Here is a 20,177-nt window from a genome sequence, read left to right on the forward strand (position 1 = left end):
TCACCTTTCTCTGTCTTTTGCATTCCCCAAGCTCCTTCTCTTCTCAGGACACCTGCTGTTGTTGTCAGTCTGTCTGCTGACCCGGTCCCCCATCTCTGCTGGACCTGCTGTGCTTCCCTGTGCCCTCCCAGCCTCAGTATTTATTTCTTGCTCACTGGGGCACTAAGGAGGGAGGGAGAGGAATTCTGTCCTCATGACAAGGTGTCAACAAATTATATAAGAACTAGACAAATCTCATGGTACACATCACCTAATTTAAGCATCTCCTAGATGCAGCTGGGATGTGCTAGCTCTCCTGAATCAATTCCATGTCAGTGACTCTCAGAGAGCACCGTTCTGTAACTGGGGTTTCCTGTCTATCACCTGAGGTGGTGGGCGATTCCCCAGAAAGTCACGAGAAGGAACGGAAGCCAACCCAGGTGGCCGACAGCACAGCCCCTTAAACTTTCGGCCTCCCACGCCGGGAGGGCACAGGAAGGCACAGCAGGTCCAACAGAGAGGGGGACTAGAGTCAGCGCTAAGACCGGCAACAGACACCAATTCTGAACTTCCAGAACATTCTACAGAAAAGGCAGCTCAAACAGATGCTTGTTTTCTGAAACTCAAATACACTGCACTCTTTTTTTAGGCAAAATCAAATGGGCTTGCTCTTTCTTGCCCAGAGGATAATAAAACTTACTTTTTAACCTTCTTTGTTATTGCTTATTAATCATCTAAAATGAACTATTTTCCTACAACCATCTTTTAAAACCCTCCAAGGTATGAGAACCACTACCTTTTCTTTTGGTTAAGCTGACATTGCTTCTATAAAGACTTAATACGAGGCAATGAACACAAGCAAACTACCTAAGGTTAAATTTAGGCTTTAAAATGAAATTGAAGGTTCCTTCTGGGCTATTCTTTAACAGAAACTAATTTAGGGAGAAAAACATCCTTATATTATGTTTAAATTAAAATGAATATGAGAATGCCTCCACATTAATTAAAACGTCCACCTTTGCCATGGTGGCTTTAATTAAAGAACAACAAATGGAAATATGTAATCTAGACTGAAGGTGTAACTATGCCAGTTAATTGACATTAAAGCTGAGAAATATTAATTTCCATTTCAATTCATTAAATGCTTAGGCCACACTCAGTAAAGGTCATGGGGAGGCCTGGTGAATTTGCTTGCAGCATTGATATTAAGTGTGCACCATAAAACCCTAAACATCCCCCCACCGCCCAAGTCGCAAATTCCTCCTGAGGAAAGACAAACCAGGCCAAAGGATAGAATTTCAGGAGGAATTTTAAAATTCCATCATGGAACCCTTTGTTCTTTTTGGAAAGCAGTATATTCTGGAGGAATTTTGAGCATTAAACTATTTGCACTCCTTTGCAGTGGCTGACATTATGGAAAATTCCATTTCATTTTCAATAATATAACGCCCAGAATGGCATGAGACACTGGGTTGGACAGTCAGAGACCTGAATTTGGCACTTGCTCACGTGACTCAGAACCACTTCCTTAAATTCTCTGGGTCTTGGTTTTCTCTTCTACCAAGGTAAAAATGCTAAAGCTTGTATCCTTATAAAAGGCAGCGAGGTCAGCAGAACAATGGGCCCCCCAAAGATATTCACATCTTAATCCCTGGAACATGTGACTATGCGACCTCCCATGGCAAAAGAGATCTCAAAGGTAGGATTCACGTAAGGATCTTGAGATGGGGGATTATTCTGGACTATCTGGATGGGCCTAATGTAATCACAAGGGTCCTTCTAAGAAGGGAGTGGGAGAGCAGATCCCAGTGACGTAACCTGAGCAAGACTGCTGGCTTTGGAGGACGGGGCACGAGCCAAGGAATGCGGGCAGTGTCTAGAAGCTGGAGGAGGCAAGAAGACGGATCCTCCCCTAGAGACTCCAGAAGGAATACAGACTTGTTAGCAAACTTGACTTCAGCCTGTGAGACCCGTCTTGGACTCCTGACCTTCAGAATGGTAAGACCATAAATCCATGTTGCTTTAAACTACCGCCAAGTTTGTGGTCATTTATTACAGCAGCAATAAGAAACTAATACAGGCACTCAAGGGTAACTGGACCAAAAGCATTTTACTTATCAAAGGAAAGTGGATATAGAGTAATTTGATTTTATTAACAAGTGAAATACGAAATCGGACTTGGGAAATACTGCAGAGGAAAAACAAAGTGCATTTGACTATAAGCCAGGCTGACGTTCCAAACCCCAGTGAGGACTTGGTAAACGGAGCTTAAGCAAAGTCTCCCCCATCCCTCCTGGTCCCCTCACACACTCCTCAAAATCTTGGGATCTGAGATCCAGGATACCCGTGGTGAGAAGCCAGACTCTGAATCAGGACCCCGGTCTGGCTTGACCACCAGCTCACTTTGTGGCCGGGGCCGGTCCTTTTCCCTCCCTACGCTTCCTCATTTTAAAATGGAAATGATGACGCCAACCCCACAGGGCTTCGTGAGAGAGAAGATAACATATAAAATAACAACCAACAACATGGCGTAGCATGACGGCACTGGAAGCACCTGCCAATAATGTATGGGAATCTAGGCCCTAATAAAAACAATTTTAAAATAAAAATGTCCAAAAGTCAAACAAAGGACTTTGGGTTAACTGATAGTTTCTGGATTTTCTTCTATACTGTTTTCCCTGAATCTGGTGTGAATGTACATCTAAGGTACGGATGTACACATATTTACACTTTTCTAATACAACTGTTCAAAATAACGCAAAGATTTTAGCAGATGCCACAAAACTAAGCCTTCTCCTGGTCTGCCTCCTCACATCTTTTCTTATCTTAATTACCTACCCTTCCTCAATGATCCCCTAAAACGGGGAGCCTGAGTTAAGGCACACCACCCAGGAGAAGCAGATGATTTTCCTCCCATGAGCAGCATCGGGCCTGTTAAAAGGAACGTGTACTTTCTGCTAGAGGGTAAGAACACGGAGGCACTGCCCAGCCTTTGTCTCCAACCCAGGCAGGAAGGACAAAAATGCTACCACAGCCCAGTGTCTTGCACAGTGTGGGACACGTGAGGGGCTCAAGATGCGCCATGAAGAAGGGCTTTGGGAATAAACACGATAGGGAATTTGAACCATTTATCAGGCACCTGTTACATGTCAGGCACGGTCTGGAATCTTCAAGAATAAGATCTCATCTTTGCAACCTGATACTCAGAGAAGGTAAGTAACTGGTCCAGGGGCCACAGTGATCACAGACCCGCCTCCAGGGTCTGTGCTCCCAACCCTCCACTCGTGCCAACCGCCTGGGGCGACTTGAAGGAGGGCCTTGAGGTCACCGGAAAAGGACCAGCCCACTAAGCCCCATCGTTAGCCCACCGTGAGCTCCGGGAATGAGCTGAGAGTTTGTGACGCTTAGCATCAAAGCATCGGATGCCTTTCACAACCTGTGATTTAGTGAACCAACTCCTGAGCTAGCTTCATCAGGGGCATTTTAAAAGGAGGAAAGGGGGCAGACCCACTGAAGCCATACAATGTGAAAAATGTGTATTTTGTGGGAAAACGCCTCGAATCCATATTAAGGAACAAGTGATGGGCTGAGAAGAATAAACAAGAGATTGTCTGATCTGCTTTCAAAATATCAGAAGTACATAAAACATAAGCAGGGAATAAAACACTTAAGTAGCATTCAGTACAAGTCTAATTGCCAAAAAGCACTGAAGCCTGAGGGAACTGGTGCCTCCTGATGGGGCCCAGCTGGCATGCGGCTGGAAGCGGCATCTGTGCCCCCAGGACCAGAGGTGTGCTGGGGCCGCTGGAACCATCTCTTCCCAGCTCAGCGACCTCACACTGGAAGCTGAAAATTGGCCCTGGCGGAAATATGCACGGCACAGAAACTGGCAAATGCTATGAATCAGGTTCCCTCCTCCCTGCCCCGGGAGAGCCAGCTGGTAAACTCTCACAGAACACGACGAGTGGATGCCCTAGCAGCCCCCATTCCGGAGCTCGCTGAAAATGACCCAAACTCCGTGGAAAACACCATGTGCCTTTCCCTCAGAAACCTACACGGAGCAGAAACCTCAGCCTATTCGGCCTTCTTCCCGCCTCTCCTGCAGTGCTGTGCACGGACACCCTCCCCAAACCCCTCACCATGGGGCCAGGAGAATCTTTCCCAGCAACTGATGGCCCTGCCTGTGTCACAGTGCAACACCGTTTAAACACAGCTGATGCACAAGGAGTCCCTGCCTTGGTTTCAGGAGACTAGCATCGTTTTGATAAAACTACATTTTATTTGTGGGGTTTTTATTACATCATCATTTTAACACATATTCCTCTACCTCAAAACAAGAAATTATAAAGTCCCACAAAGATATCTTTTGAGGAGTGATGTGAAGACGAAAATAAAACCAAGTGGGGATAGGGAGAATTACATGAAATTAATCAAAAGGAAAAGAAAAATTCCAGTGGTACCAAACACCTCATCATTTCCAAAGACAGTCATTTTATCCAGCTCCACTTTCTCCCTGTCTCCTTCACTCTCCACAGCAAGAGCTGTGTGCTCTTGAGATCTCTGAGCTGCACTCAGTCAACCAGCTCTCTGCTTTCAGAGACAGTTTTCCCGCCAACACACAATGGCACAACGTCTCCTATGAGCCAAGAGACATTTAGTTGTTTCCTTCCACAATATGTCTCTTAATGGGGGGCACAGAAAAAATAAATAAACACACACACACAAAGGCCAAAAATAGCCCTGCAAAGATCAGAAATAAAACCCAGACCCTGTCAGGGAATGCCAATTGGTTATAGAGAGTCTTGGAAAGTTAAGTGAAAACTTAGGGCATGAAGCAACTTGACCTCAGCACATTTTCTGCAAGGCAACGATTAAAGTTTGGAAGCACGGAGCTATGACAGTGTCATCAGTCAGATCCCCAAGCCTGTCCCAGCTGCCACAGTAAACGTCTATTTCCTGCCAATCCAACCCAAGAGTGTGAAGGATGTTAAAACGAATCACTAGCCCACTACTCCAATTATTTACTGTGACTCTAAGGCGATCTATCCTCTCCTCTGTGATTCCTAGACAGGGGAATCATCAAAAATGAGGCACCAGGGCTTCCCTGGTGGCGCAGTGGTTGAGAGTCCGCCTGCCGATGCAGGGGACACGGGTTCGTGCCCCGGTCCGGGAAGATCCCACATGTCGTGGAGCGGCTGGGCCCGTGAGTCACGGCCGCTGAGCCTGCGCATCCGGAGCCTGTGCTCCGCAACGGGAGAGGCCACAACAGTAAGAGGTCCGCGTACCGCAAAAAAAAAAAAATTTTTTTTGCTGAGAAATTATAACTTGGGTAAAACTTGGGTACAATTCTTCCTCATAGTCAATTTTTATAAAATGTCCTAGAGTCAGGGTGCTACATTAGTATTCAGAAAGGCTCACAGATATTTTCAGAAACAAAACAAAACAAAACATAAAAACAAAAGAAAGGAATGAAAATGTATTGAGTGCCAGACACTCAAGTGTTCTCATTTCACTCTCCCCGCGATCACAAGGGATGGCTGCTGTGAACTCCACCTGAGGTGCAGGGCCTCAGGTAGAGAGGAGGGTGACTTGCCCAAATGGCACCGCACCTTCCTGCCCTCCAGCTCCGTGAAACTGCCATTCAAGCCAATGCCAGGCCCACGCTCCCGTTACCGCAGATGGATGGCTTAAAATTATCCCGAGTTTCTTCTCCTGCTCATCCATTTCTGTACATCAGCCCTGTCACCGAAAGTGCTGAAGGATGCAGTCAATTCGTTTGTTTTACATTAAGATGCCTTTCATGGCGATTACAGCAAGTGGAGCTTCACGCTGCATCGGAAAACTAGGAGTGGCCCCGGCTGCAGCCGAGTTTACAATCCCACAGCTCTGTTTACGGGGGCAGGTTTCTAAAATGGTCTTCAACTTCAAAGAGTCACAGGATTCAGGAAAGAGTAGCAACTGACGCATGGCACGCTGCAATGATTTTTCACCTGAATTACCGAAGCACAGATATAAATCCAACAGCATTTCTCTGTGTGGCAACAGAACGTGAGCTAAACCCTCGCAAGTGCGAATGTGATTATGTTTTCAAAAAAGAAGCAAAACCCCGCCAAACTTTTCAATGATATTAGAGGTTTTCATCCATTCTCTTTAGTTTAAATGTTCTAAATAGTTTTTCCTTTTCAAGATGCATTAAGTAATCTGAGCACTCAATAAACATTTTTGGATAATCGAAAGAATCCCACCTATAAATGTGACCAGTACAGCATTATTTACAACTGCAATAAAGGAAAAATCTGGAAACCCTACAGTGTTAACAACAGGAGCATAGTTAAATAATACTTGATGCTGTATCGCGAAAAGCCCTCAGAGGTTAAAGTAGGAAGACAGTGCACCAAAGGAAAACAAAATGCTCATGTTAATCATTGTTAAGTAAGCCATGAACTTTCATTTGTGCGGAATGTGTGCACGGACCAAGGACAGAAGGCAATACAGTCAGCCCTTCGCACCCCCGGGTTCCGCATCCAACGTGGGGCTGCAGATACAAATGCTGACTGTTCTCTGCCATTTTACACAAGGGATCGAGCATCCGCGGACTGCAGTATCCGTGAGGGTCCCGGAGCTGATCCCCCGCAGATACTGAGGGATGACTGTACTGGCAAATGAACATTATGGAAAGGGTGGTAAAATCTGTGGGTTAATTATCGCTTTGTCCATTTAAGAGTTCCATTAAGGTCGCTGTAATCCAATCCTGGCATAAGTAACATGATATAAACAGCAAGAAGGAGGCGGAGGACAGCAGTTACGCTGAGGACCGTTCAGGGATCGGGGCGGCGCTGCAGGAGCTCGCAGCGCCGCCCCGTGGGGCTCGGCCGGGCAGGACAGGAGCGGCCCGCTCGCCTACCTTGCTGGATGAGCGCGTCGGCCGCCAGCTCCCCGGTGCCCACGTTGGTATACTCCTCGTTGGGGTGTTTCCTGTTGTAGTGCCGCTTCAGGGAGCCCGAGATGTTGCATGAGTAGTGGCAATGGGCGCAGCGGAAAGGCTGCAGCGACAAGGAGGAGGGTTAGGGCCAGGCCAGCCCGTGCGATAGAGCTCCAGCTCCCCCCCCAACCAACCCTCGCGGTCCTCCTCCACGACTCTCCCACCTGGGAGTGTCCGCTTCCTGGAAGGCCTGGGAGGGGCAAGCCGCCTGCTGGGAAATGCTCCAGGAAAAGAGGCCAACCTGGCGCGGCTGAGTCCTGCCTCTGCAGGGACCGCCCAAGTCACCTGGCAGGGGTCCCCAGGGTAGGAGGGGTCTCTGCTAAATGAGGCTGCTCTGATTTCTTTTCTTTGCTGTCCACTCCAGATTTATAGTTCTTGTTTAAGAAGAAAATAACAAAAAGCAACCCAGGCATCTATCACTTTTCTTTTCCTTTTTTTTTAAAAGTGAATATGCCATTCAAGCATCTCCCCTTACCATTACTTCCCTGATGCACCTGCTTCTTTAACTAAATGGACTCCTCCACAGCGTTTACCTGCAAGCACCACGTACATACATCACTGCCCCCGCTTAGGGAAATCTGCCTGATAAAATCTATTTCCAACACCCCCACCTGGGCAAGACAAGGCTCTTTTAGGATCAGGGCACCAGCGGGTCGTTCGTGCAGTCTTATCTGCCAACTTGCAACTGCTTCGGGGGATGCAGAGAGTGGTGAGGGGAAGAGGCGCCTGCTCAGGCCTATTGAGAGGCCCACTGAGACCCATCCACTGGCCAGGCGGTGGATGGACAACCGGATCCTTGTCCTTCCCGGGCCCTTACTCCTGGTCAGGACAAAATCAAGCGTCCCTCTGAGCCATGTGCTACACAGCTATACAGCACAGGGCTACGGAAGTCCCAGTTTTGCATTCAGGGCCTGTCTGGTGACACAAGCAGCTTCCTGGCCCAGCGGGAATGGAAGAGCACAGACCGGCCCACAGGACAGCAGGGGACTCAGATGCGGCACGTTCAACTGACCCCCAGCACGGCCTGGCCGTGGAACTTCAGACAAGTAGTGAAACTCCTCTAAGCTTTGAGCCTCTTATCAATTCAAAGGGGATGATACCACTACCTGGTAAGGCTGCTGTGAGAGTTAAATGATCCAATGTAAACTGGTATCTAAGATGCCACAGAAAGCATCTACTGTTTTTACAATTTTACATTTACTGTTTTAGCAATTTTACACGACCCTTACTATGTCTGTGGGAGCTGATGCACCACTGTGTCTGGTGAGACCGCAAATCCACCTCGCCTTCTCAACTGCCCAAGTCACCAGTATTCCTCCACTGTCACCTGGAAGAGCTAAAGCGGAACCGTGCACCTCTGAAGCGGGATGCACCGACTACAGGAAAAGTCCTCCCTTTGACACTCCAATCAGCCCCTCTTTCCATGGTTCTTCAAGCCTACAGATGTGCTGAAGTCTCCCCATTGAGAGGAAGAAAGAGATGGAGGAAGGGAAGAAAATGAAAAGAAAAGCCATCTACCTGGGCCCTGTTTAAATCGCTCTACTCCTTGCTTGTAGGCCACCTCCCACCCCACGCTCTAGAAGCGCAGTCCTGCCTGCCGCCTCCATACCATCCCCTTCCTCTCTCAGGCCCCCCAGATCTCCCCGGCAAACCGCTCCTGCGGGTACAGCCCGGGCTCCCTCTGCAGACCTCGCCCCCCTCCTTCCCCACCTCCTTCCACTGGCTGCCACCTCCCACCGTGACACGTTATGTGGTGACAGCACTGTATCACCAGGTTCTCTTTCTCGCTCTGAACTTTCTCGGGTTATTTTACTAGATCTGCTTCCCAGGCCTGAGGTGAAATGCTGATTTTCTCCAAGGTTCTGCCCTGGGGTCTGTTTTGTTCTTCCACTGTGGTCCCAATGGTCGCTTTTACATGCTGATATATCCATATATATCCAGTTGTGATGGCCCCCAAACCACAGATAGGAATTTTCAACTGTCTTCCAGGTATCTCTACAGGGATGCTCTGGAAGCACCTCAAAATAAACACACACAATTTCAGACTCACGATCTTTCTGCAGAATCAGCTATTCATGCAGACAGAAACCTGGGCGTCACCCTAGACTTTTCCTTCTCTCTTACCACCCAACCAACTACCGGGTCTGCCCAGGCTTCCTCAGACACATGTCCAGAGCCCTCCCCCCACCCCTCTCATCTGTCACTCCAGCACAGAGAAAGTGCTGACCTGGCCTGTAAGGGAAATGCTGTGACTCCCAGGAGAGCAGTTCTCGGACAACAAGACTGGGGGTGGGGGGAAGAAGGGACGGGGGGGAGGTGGTGGTGGTGGTGTTCTCTGGTGAGCCAACCTGCTCCGAACCCTTCCCCAGGGACCCCACCCTCCGTCAAGGCCACACCGTGGTCACCGGATGCTTTGTGCTACACTGCACGTGCCACTTTCTGTCCTTCATGGAGAAGAAACCCGTGGTTTGGCCTATGAGGGCTTATTAAACGAAAGGACAAAGGCAAAAATTAGCCAGGTTTCTCACCTATCTACTCAGCAAAGAATAAGAGACCTAAAATGCCAATATATGATTATCTGCAAAGTTAAAATAAAAGCTAAAACCTTCTGAAGTGCTTTCATCTCCATATAAGCAAGTTCTATGAAATTATTTTGCAAATATTAGCATTTGCATAGAAATCAAAAAGAACCACCAAAAAGCGCTCCCCTGCCGGCGCTGGGTAGTCAGTGAGCACAGAGGCAGGAAGAGGCAATTAAAATGAGAAATGGTCCTACAAACCTAACTTCAGGCTTGAGAGCCAATTCCATTCTTCTTCTAGCAAAGCGGATAAACTGCCTCATGAGAGTTTCGACTCCTTTAATTCCCCACGCCTGCTCCTTGGTAGAACTGCTAATGAAAAGAAGAATGGCCAACACGTCAGCAGACAGGCCAAAAAATGCAGAGGTGAGCCCAAATGAGAAATCAGTTTCTGACCTACTGATTTCTATGAAAATCTTCAATTCTTAAAGTTGAAAGGGACACTTTCAAAGACTGACATTGACCAAGCCTCCCTCCGTGACAAAACAGCCTTCTGCAGCCTCTGACAGTCTGTGATCTCAGCCTTTGTTAGAGGCAGGGAGGTCAGACCCCTGGCCCCTTGCACTGCTGAATGGCTCCAGGGGTTTAGGAGGATAAACCTTCCCATTCTCTTCTACTCGCCTGAAGACGCCATGACCTTTCACACGAAATCAATCACCACCTAGCTTCTTCTTAGGACCCTCTCTCTTTAAATGGTGCAGCTGAGCCTCATCTGGGCCTTTCACGCCGAACAAGTTTGAACTTGTGGGGCATTGCCATGTTCCAGCAGGGAGTTCTGCTGGGGCCGTCGCTGTGGCGCAGGAGACACAGGCAAAGAAAAGTGTGGATGACGCCCCTGCACCCACCCAATGCCAGGCATAGAGTCTGACTGCATTATTAACACTGCACATCTTGGGATTTCGCTTATGGAGCATGTATTTACTGACCTCCTGCTATGAGTCAGACATTGTTCTCTCACCCTGGGGACATAGTAAACGAAAGAGAGAGATTCGTGATCCCCTGAATACACAAGAGTGTGGGGACTTAAGATATCAACTGCAAAGATTAAATGTCATCTAGGCAAACTAAATCACAAAACTTGTTTCCTAAGACTAATTACTTGCAGATAACATAGGATGCTACATCTCAAAGGGAAGTTATTTATCGAGAGCTTTCAGGCCAGAATCCAGCCAAGAGTTATGAGGAAAATATATGCAGGCTATAGTCCTGTAGTGCATGTGAGACAAAACATCCAAAAAGAAAGTGGATCGAAAACAAGGCAGAAACCCGCTGTCATGCCTACAACACAGTGTTGCACTAGATTTGTTAAGTAATGTGACCTAACATAATAACTATTTTAGCTCACCTTCACTGATAGCTATCATATGCCAGATAGTTCTAAGTTCTGCATGGATTAGTTCCTGGAAATCTCACAACCTCCTCATGTGGTAGGTACAACTGTTATCTCCATCTTACAGGTAAGAAACTGACATGTAAAAGGGTTAAGGAATTTGCCCAAAGTTTCACAGTCTCCCAGCCTGACCACTTGGTCTGCACTGGATTTGGGGCCCAAGACCAGCCAGCAATGAAGAGATGATTTGACTTCCCGTTTGTCATTTCCTGAACATCTGTCTTCCCTGGGAGGGGCATGGTTTGGTTTGCTTGGATTTTCTAGACATAAGGCAGAGCCCACATCTCACCATCAACTTCTACACATGAGGACCGCCATGGCGAGCTGGGAGGAATGCTGGCCGTTCCTGGGGGGCAGGGATGAGGCAGGGATAGGTGGAAGCCAAGAAGATGGCAGACACATCCAGGTCACAGTGGGACGTGCGCTGAATCAGGAAATGAGGTTTTTAGGAGATGGGGTTTCCAGTGGGTATCGAGCAGGGGGTGACATGCCAACTTCACAATGTTCACTCTGGAAATTAACGGAGGGTGGATTTGAAAGGAACAAGACTGAAGGCAGGGAATCAACTGTCCACTTGCTGCAGGGGTGTAGACAAGAGATCTAGAGGCCTAAAATGAGAGAGTGGAACAAAAAAAATGGGAAAGGAAGAGAGAGTTTAAGAGAGATGGAGGGGGAAAGATCAGCCGACCTGAAGATGGAGATGGAGTGTGAGAAGACAGAGACAGAGAGCCTCAGGATGACTCCCAAGTTTCCAGCAGGGATGACACAGGAGGAAGGTATCCGGGCAGCCATGGAGGAAGTTCTACAGATACTGAGAGGAAGAGGGAGGACGCAGAGCCCTGGACATGCAGGAGGGCAGGTCCAGAAAGCATTTGAAGATATAAGGTGTTCGGAGTCTAAAGCTCAGAGGACAGTTCTGGGCTAGAGGTACAGATCTGAGCACGGGCAACCAGAAAGTGCCCTAGGACAGAACACACCCATTGTCAGTGAGTGTGTAAAGTGATAAGACAAGTGGCCTTAGAACAGCACCCGGGAACACAGGAACAGCAAGAGAGGAGCTCGTGAGGAAGGACTAGAAAGAACGGCAGCAGGCAGAAGAATCAGGGGTGTCTGGAGACGAACGTCCTTCATGGAGGGAGCGGGTGACAAGAGTCAAGTGCACTAAGAAATCCGATAAGGGCTAACAAGTATCCACAGGGACTGGCCATCGGGGAGGTGGGCTTGTGGCCTGACTGAAAAGAGCTGGTTTCAGGAACATGCTAAGAACAAAGGCCAGGTCACGTGGAGAAGGCAGGGGCAAAAGCTGGATTTGAGGTCAGGTGTCAGTGATGTTTCAACAATGCAAACGATATGCCTTTTTCAAAAGGTGCATCAAAGGATGCTCCTCAAAAGGTACACTGACAACCATCCATTTGAGTTGAAAGAAAAAGTACAATTGAACTTGTGGAGGCTCTCAGACTTACGTCAAGAAAGCAAGTAAAATACACTTTGTCACAATTTGAGGATTTGCTGTCCTGGTTCTTCAAACAGAAAGAAAGAAAACAGCAGAGGACAGGAAGTCCTATCTCACCTGTGAAATCGGGCTCTGACAAACCTGATGAGAAGACATCGAACTACATGAGACAGGCTAATGCAATCTCCCACGGGCGTCAAGAGATGGACTCAGAGGAATGTATAAAACAGATGAGAAGCTGGTGAGGAGGTGATGTCCAAGGTCATGACATCAGTAACCAATCACAGAGCATAGGATGGCTTTCTGGTAGAAGGAGAGGGTGCCCTGCTGGCTTCCGTCCACAGCTAGCAGGAAGGCTCTCACCTGGCAGGACCCTGCGGGCCACTGTGTGGAACCACATGCAGCATCACGGTCCTATAACTACATCCACAGGCTCAGAGATCAGAATGTGAGCCTCTCCCTCTGTGATGGGCCTGATGCTCTCTGAGGAGGATGGGGAAGCATAAGGGCAAGGGAGAAGGTTCCGGATGACCTGTGGGTAAAACCTACGGCCACGAGTCATGATTTCATAGCCTCAGTTTAACAACCCGGTCAACGGAGAGACAGAGATAAAAAAGGAGATAAACCACAAGTCTAACTGGTATTCAGGTGAATTTGGATCCAAAATGCTGGAAAAGATTATGTAATTGTTACAACCTAAATTAAGTGGGCTGGTTGGTACGAGACAACTTAGACACTGCTTGGTAGGAGCCAGGCTATTAGAACGTGGCAGCTCTGCACCAGAGGGAGACCTTGGTGTTGACGTGTGTACAGAGCCCCAGATGGCCTCACCTGCCACGCCTCTCTCACAAGGTGAGCCAGGCTCCCGTCCAGGTACTGCCCAGGGGCTCCTCCATGTCCCTCCTCTGCTTCTCCTCATGCTGTCAGGCTGCTCCTTTTTCTCAGCAACACCCCCGCCTGCCCTCCTCTACCTGGCTAACCTCCAGGACAACTTTTGGGGCCCAGGTGAGCTGCCCCTGTCCCTCGCTGGGCCCCCAGACTGCTGTACGAGGCAGTCATCCCTGCCCTCTGACGTGGCGCCCCCTTCTACTTGAGTTCCTTGCGTCAGGCTCCATCTCTCTTTTTCTCAGTAACCTCGAGAAAGAACCGATTGATTCTAATACTGCACGAGCCAAGACAAGAAGGGGATGTGGCTGTCTCAGCAAAACATGTCATGACAGTGGAGATCAGTCCATCATCCGAAGGAGCAGGCTGGTCCAGTTAGATTCAGCACTGACCCATTCATTCGAAGCAAAGCCTCCAGTCCTGGATCCCCAAAGCATGAATCACTGGATTATACCAGCGAATATACCCACCCTCCCCCCACTTAAAACAACGCGCCTCTTTGCTTTGAAAGAAAACAACACTATTGTGCTTCACAGATTTCAGCCCAACTGGATGAGTTCAACTTTTTCTTTATCCCCAAGTCACTAAACATGTCTATGCTTTGTCTGGAAATGTTCACCAGACAAGCTACCATTCATTCTGCAAAAGTCTTAGCTCACAGGCTACTCCCTGCACCTTTGCCTCTGAAACCTTCCCTAACTCCTGGGAAGATGTGACTTTTCCTTCCCACGTGCCCGCCAGCACCTAGGAAAACCCAGCGGCATGAATCCTGCTGTGGCGTAACTGTTCTCTGGAGGTCCAGCACCCCCCTCCCCGACCCGCTCCAGGCTATAGCACCCGGAGAGCAGAGTCTGTCCCAGCGAGGCTCACCTGTGCTCCCTCGGCAGCCAGGCCAGCCCCGCACAGGTGGGCTCCCTACTACACCCATGTGGCTAAAGGAGAAAGGACAAACCACCTTCCTCTTTCTGTTACTGACTCCTGTAAGCCTCCCAACAACAACTAAAACTAAAACTCTGGATAGGACGTTTCTTCAAACGACATTAAATTTAACAACTGTAAAAGACATTACATAGCGTGTGGGGAAAGAAAAGCCACAGCACGAGAGATTGCATTCACAACATGTAACCAAAAAAATGACCCACACCCCCGATATATAAAGAATTCCTGAAAACAAATAAGAAAGCAAAACCACTCAATAGAAAAAATGAGAAAATATTTGAACAATATTTTTTTTTAAAGAGGAATGAGAAATAAATACAAATGGCCAAAAAACATATGAAAAGGGGCTCAATTCCATTAACCACCATGAGAATGAAAATAAAGCCACACAGAGAGGCCAGTGCAGGCCCAGCAGGTTGGCCACCCTGAACATTCACCCTGGGACATGGAGCAACGGAGGCTCCAGGCCATGCAGCTCTACTGCTGGCGTAACCTGGTGCAACCACTGTGGAAAATGGCTGGGTATCGCCTCGTAAAGCTGAAGAGGTGCCCACGGCCTGCAAGTCCTCTGCAGGTGTGTTCACCCTGGAGAATCTCATAGACGAGCACACCAGGACACGCACACAGACAGTGCACAGCAGCAGAGCTTGTAACAGCAACACAACAGAAACAGCCGCACTGTCCACCTACGACTAAATGGATGAGCTGAGCACAAGAACACTCCCACGAGGGTTGCATGTGCTGTGTCCCACTGGGGAGTACGATGCCACAGAGGATGGATGAAGGATGGAGACATGCAGTCTCACCAACATAACGCTCAGTAAAGAAGCCAAGTTGAGAAAAAAGAATAAAATAAATTCCATATATGAATCCATATATATAGATATATGCCCATATATAGATGTACAGATAATATAAAGTTCAAAAACATGCAATGCTAAATTGGTTTATGTAAGGATGTATAAATGGATGGTAGACCTACAAAGGAAACCAAAAAGTAATTCTCAGCGAAGTCAGGATAAAGGTCACCTCTGGATAGAGGAAGGGGGTGGGCTCAGGAAGACCCCGTGAAAGGGCTCTGAGGACTGGCAGTGGTCCATTTCTGGGCAGTGGGACATGAGTGTTCATGTCATAATCATTCATCACACCACATACTCGTGCATATGCAATATTCTGGAGGTACCTTCTATTTCATAACAAGAGAAGTAAAAAAAGAAATGGTTGATTAAATAGGTAAATATGTGACAAAAAACAAAAAACTCTCCTCACAAGGTTTCTGAGGATCACAGGTAACTTAGATCAAATGCCTTGAATGACACAGCACCACCCAGTGAGTGGCAGCCATTAGTAATGTTAATAACAACAACAGCAAAGGCACTTATACCCTGACATGTACAGCGATCTTCACCCTTATTTTCTTTCATCGGTGTGACAAAAATCACGTTGATACTAGAACAGGGTTCTAGCATATCCGCCCTTCATAACCCAAAATGTCCAAAAAGAAGACTGCAGTTGGGGTGTCTCTCTAAAGAGAGACCTGGTCACAGGCCTGGAGTAAATATTAACTGTAACACTGGCATCGCCAAACTTACATCAAGTTACACGGTAGAGACACGGTCCTGGATTATGCAAGCGCTTCCCTGGGGCCTGGGCTGTAGAACACCGATAAGATTTACAGCCGCGCTTCTGCAGCTGAGAAAACCCGACAGGAAGATGGAATTTTTTTTCATAAATGTCTGAGGTGGCCATCAATTCCCTCAAATGCAAGCTGGCACCAAGTCACCCTGAGAAGCGTGCAGCTGGGCTGGGGGCAGGGCAGGACCCGGGGTTCTCGAGCACTGTTAATTCAGGGCTCCCCTCCCTCAGAGACTTAATTCAGTTATGTCTGAGACTTACGAGGCAGTTTCATCTCATCAGAGCCTGGAAAGGACAGGATGAAGTGTGACAGCTTCTTCTAACTGTCTTACCTGGATTTTATTTCAGGAAAGAAACAATCAGAACAGATGCTTCCCCACCGCTGGCCATGGAGAGCTCTGTGGTCCAGAATATTTCGCACAAACTTTGAGTGGCAGGGGTTTTGCGGGGGCAAAGAGACCTGGGCTCAGGTGGGGATCTAGAGCTTCACAGCTGTGCAACTCCAGGCACGTTTCCTCATTTTAGCACAAGGAGTAGCGGTAACGTAAATAGAGCAGCCTGTGTGGAGACGCTATCAGATTATTATCACTGACGGTTTAGACACAGAAACCCAGGGCAAACTGCCTTATTAAAAAGAAAAAGAAAGAGAGAAAGGGAAGGGGAGGGGAGGGGCATTCCTTCTGGCCTGTGTACTTGCATGTGGGATTTGAGGATGTCCATGTTTACATGTGGAGCACAGGGGTAAGGCCAGATCAGGGAGGGGAGCCAGAGTGCACTGGTGACAATGACCGTGAACCCTGAGTCCCTACCGCAGGCCTCACGACCACCTTGGGAAGAAACCTCAACTCCCACTTCCCAGGTGAGGATGCAGAGGCCCTGGGAGGGTAAGTGGCTTGCTGAAGGTCATACAGTCACCGGGAAAGCTGGGTGTGAGCCAAAGTCTATCTGGGCCCCAAAGCCCACGTGCCACTCCCCTTGGCCGCTGGTGTACTGCCTGCAAGGCCCCCCGCCAACAAGCCCCGCTTCAGCAACAATCTCCCCAATGGAAGGATCTGACGGATGATTTCTGCAGCTCTCCCTATTATGGTATATTTTCAGCTTTGCAAATGACTTTGTGTTTCCAATTAACAGGATCAACAAGATAGTACTGTTTTCATAGTAGTATTTCCAGCACATAAAGTTCTGGTATGTAAACTACTCACTTTTCTTCCCCTTGTCTCCCTATTCCCCCCTTTAGGACCTGGCTCTGCACAGCCCCCCATCTGGACAGCCCACGGGGTTGCCTGGTACCCACCACTACCTCTAAAACTGCAGGTTAGACAGTTAACAGCACTGCCATACTGAAGTCCATCATGTCTACATTTCCACAGATTTTTAAGGAACACACCAGAAGAAGATTACCCACATTCCCTTTGACAGGAATCTCCTCTGAGATGTATGTCGAACATAACACAATAATGAAGCGAGGCTCACTATGCCTGACATAAGAAAACAATACGCTTCCAGATATTAAATCTGCTCTTTGCTAAGAGAACAGCTCCTGGTGGGCCGCACTGAGCCTCCCCCCCATGCAGTGCCTGACTCCCAGCAGGAGGTGAACAGCACTGGGTGAATCTAGAGAACCCCATGACCTTGGGACCACGCTTGATTACACGTGCCTCTTCTCACTTTAACCTCACTGCCCCTCGCTACCGAGGGACGGAAGTGCCGAGAGCGCAAGGCCACACAGTGAACTGAGAGCAGAGTGAAGGGCAAGTAGGGCCCAGTGATGAAGAGCCGCTGAACCCCGTGCCCTTGTGGCTACAAGCCTTCCAAGGAGCTCAGAGGCCCATCTCCACCTAGATGACTTCCAGCATCAGCCTAAGTCACTAAAATTCTATAGAATCCATTCATTTACTCATTTGTTCACGCAACAGGTATTTATTAAGTGTTGCCTCCCTGCTGAGACTAGAACAAAAGCTAAAAGTGCTCCCACAGGATGCACATTCCAGCATCATAAACAAGGAACTACACAATCTGCCAGATGTCGTCAGACAGCGCGGAAAAAATAAAGCATTTGAACCAAGACCACAAAGAGGAAAGAGACTCGCGTGGCTTTCTGGGAGAAGAGCAACGAGGGAAGGGCAGGGGTGAGGCCAAGCAAGGACGCGCAGCGCGCAGCGGGCTGGGCAGCCACCTGTGGTCTGCAGGGTGTGGGCTCTAACTCGGGGGGTGATCAGAGGCTGCTGCACGGCAGACAGATGTGGGGTTCGATATGCTATTTTTTCCTACTCTTTGATTCTCCGATAACCAGCATTTCCCAAGTTGTTTCACGAAACCTAAGTGCTGGGAGGGAACACTGGGGGGAAGAAAAGGGAGGAAGGGGCTCTGTGGTGAGGTAAGTTTGCGAATCACCGCACACTGTGCCCCTCCACACAATGCCTGAAACATCCCACAGAACCAGTGTTCTAGGGAACACACTCTGGAAAATCCCACCTTATGCCATCCTCCATCCCCCAGGTAGACCATGTCCCCCTAAGTCACATGCCTTACACTTCTGCTGAGTCGCCCACTGTAGCCAACAGAGAGCAGTGGGTACCAGAGACTCGCAGAACAAACCATGCAAAACAAAACCCCCGACTGATTGGCCGCTGGCTTCAAAATCTCCCTACTCAGTGGTAAAGGCGCCCATGAGAAACTTCTTTTCCACTCAAGAGAAATGTCATTACGTTGGATCTGTGAACTGCCAAGTCCCATTACCCACACAGGGTCATCCAGCAAAGCTAGTGGCCCTTTGAGAATGTTCTGGATGATGACATGGGCTGGGAGACTGACATGCTTCGCAGATTTACAGAGTGCATCCCCACAGCTGCTCCGAGAGCCCTTTCAGCAGAGCCACATGCAGGCCCCTCACCCTGTAGCAAGAGAAAAACACACTGGGCCAGGTCAACCGCCAAGAGACTGGATCTGTACCCCTGGGCTGGGAAGCGAGCCACTCAAAAAGAAAAACATGCATATTCATAAGAAAAAGGATGGAGATTGTAAACTATAAGACACGCAGTGATGCCGATATGGGAAATTCCTAAAGAGCATCTGCGTCTGGAATCCTGGCTCCCTCACCTCCTCCTCTAGCCTGGGCTCAGAGGTAGATGTGAACGACGCACACGTAGAACCAAGTGGGGGGACGGGTACACTAAGCCCCAACCTGACATACACACAAAGAGCCAAAAGATGCACAGTCACAGGGGACCGACAAGGAGAAAAGGGACACAGGGGCAGAAGCAAAGAGACACACACCAGAAAGGAAAGGACCTGCACCCCAAGGAGGGCCAGGGGCAAGTGGACGTCCACGGACTCACGTTACTCAGGCTCAGCCCTTAAACAGGTTTGTGCCAAAGCTTTCAAAGCAATGCTGTCCGTGTGAATGAGAGGAGCACCCCGTCTCCTTGTCCCACTGGTGACCCTGAGGTCTACAACCCAAGCCTTCAGTCAAAGCTGCCCTGCACCATCTGTGCTGAAGAGAAGAGTTTTGTAATTTGTTTTGGCCCTGTCTCTTCAGGATTATAAGCCTGAGAGCACAAGGTTGGAACTTCATTCCTGGGTTGGCCACAACAGGGACAAATCCAAGCTTGGGGCCAAGGATCCAGAGAGAAAAAAGCCAGGTCTTCATATATTTCACCAAGCACAAAGTCACCTCTGTTGTAAAATAAGGCCCGAGACAAATTAAACAATTTAAAAGAATAAATGTTTTAAAACCATGGAGTACCACAAGTTCCAAAATGCCTTATGTTGAGGCAATTATCTCATCATAATAAATAACAGTAAATCAATCCATACTAATTGCTTCTCGTGCAAGAACTTAGATGACTCTTCAAATGTTCCCCAATTATTGATTTTTTTTGTAATCGCTTATGCTGTCAAAATGCAGTATTTCCAGAGAATATACTGTACACTATTAGACAGGATTTTAATTTAACATAAGACAATCCGATTTCCTTTTTTTTAATCCCCCGAAGTGCTTAAAAAATCTAAAATACAAGGAAGCTGAAGATGGTGTAACAGGTTTTTAGCAGAGACATTCCAGTTCAAAACAACTTAATAAATGGCCCCTCTGACCACCCACCCCTCGCCATGGCCCTTCTTCCTCCTCATAGGCATACACATGCTTAAAGGAAAAAAGGGAAACACGTAATCTCAGATTCTCCACTTTCATGGAAACTAAGAGCTGAAAAGCAAAATAAACACCACCAACAGCAACCCTACAATGGACTTCTCACTCTCTTTGCCCCATGGTTCAGTAACTTCCACTCATCTTGGGAAACGCTACAGCTGCTAAGTTTACACTCACTCGGCATT

General features: G+C 48.2%; 1 protein-coding gene across 3 annotated transcripts in view; it reads right to left on the reverse strand.

Moving 5' to 3' along the window:
- Positions 1 to 20,177, reverse strand: part of ZFAT (zinc finger and AT-hook domain containing) — a 192,790-nt gene that overhangs the window by 42,130 nt on the left and 130,483 nt on the right. For all 3 annotated transcript variants that reach the window (XM_007462414.1, XM_007462415.1, XM_007462416.1), the window contains one exon: positions 6,884 to 7,022. In XM_007462414.1, the coding sequence (XP_007462476.1) occupies positions 6,884 to 7,022 (139 nt within the window). The remainder of the gene's footprint in view (positions 1 to 6,883; positions 7,023 to 20,177) is intronic.

The sequence above is a fragment of the Lipotes vexillifer genome, unplaced genomic scaffold (genome assembly GCF_000442215.2).
Source record: "Lipotes vexillifer unplaced genomic scaffold, Lipotes_vexillifer_v1.1 scaffold981, whole genome shotgun sequence".
NCBI lineage: Eukaryota > Metazoa > Chordata > Mammalia > Artiodactyla > Lipotidae > Lipotes > Lipotes vexillifer.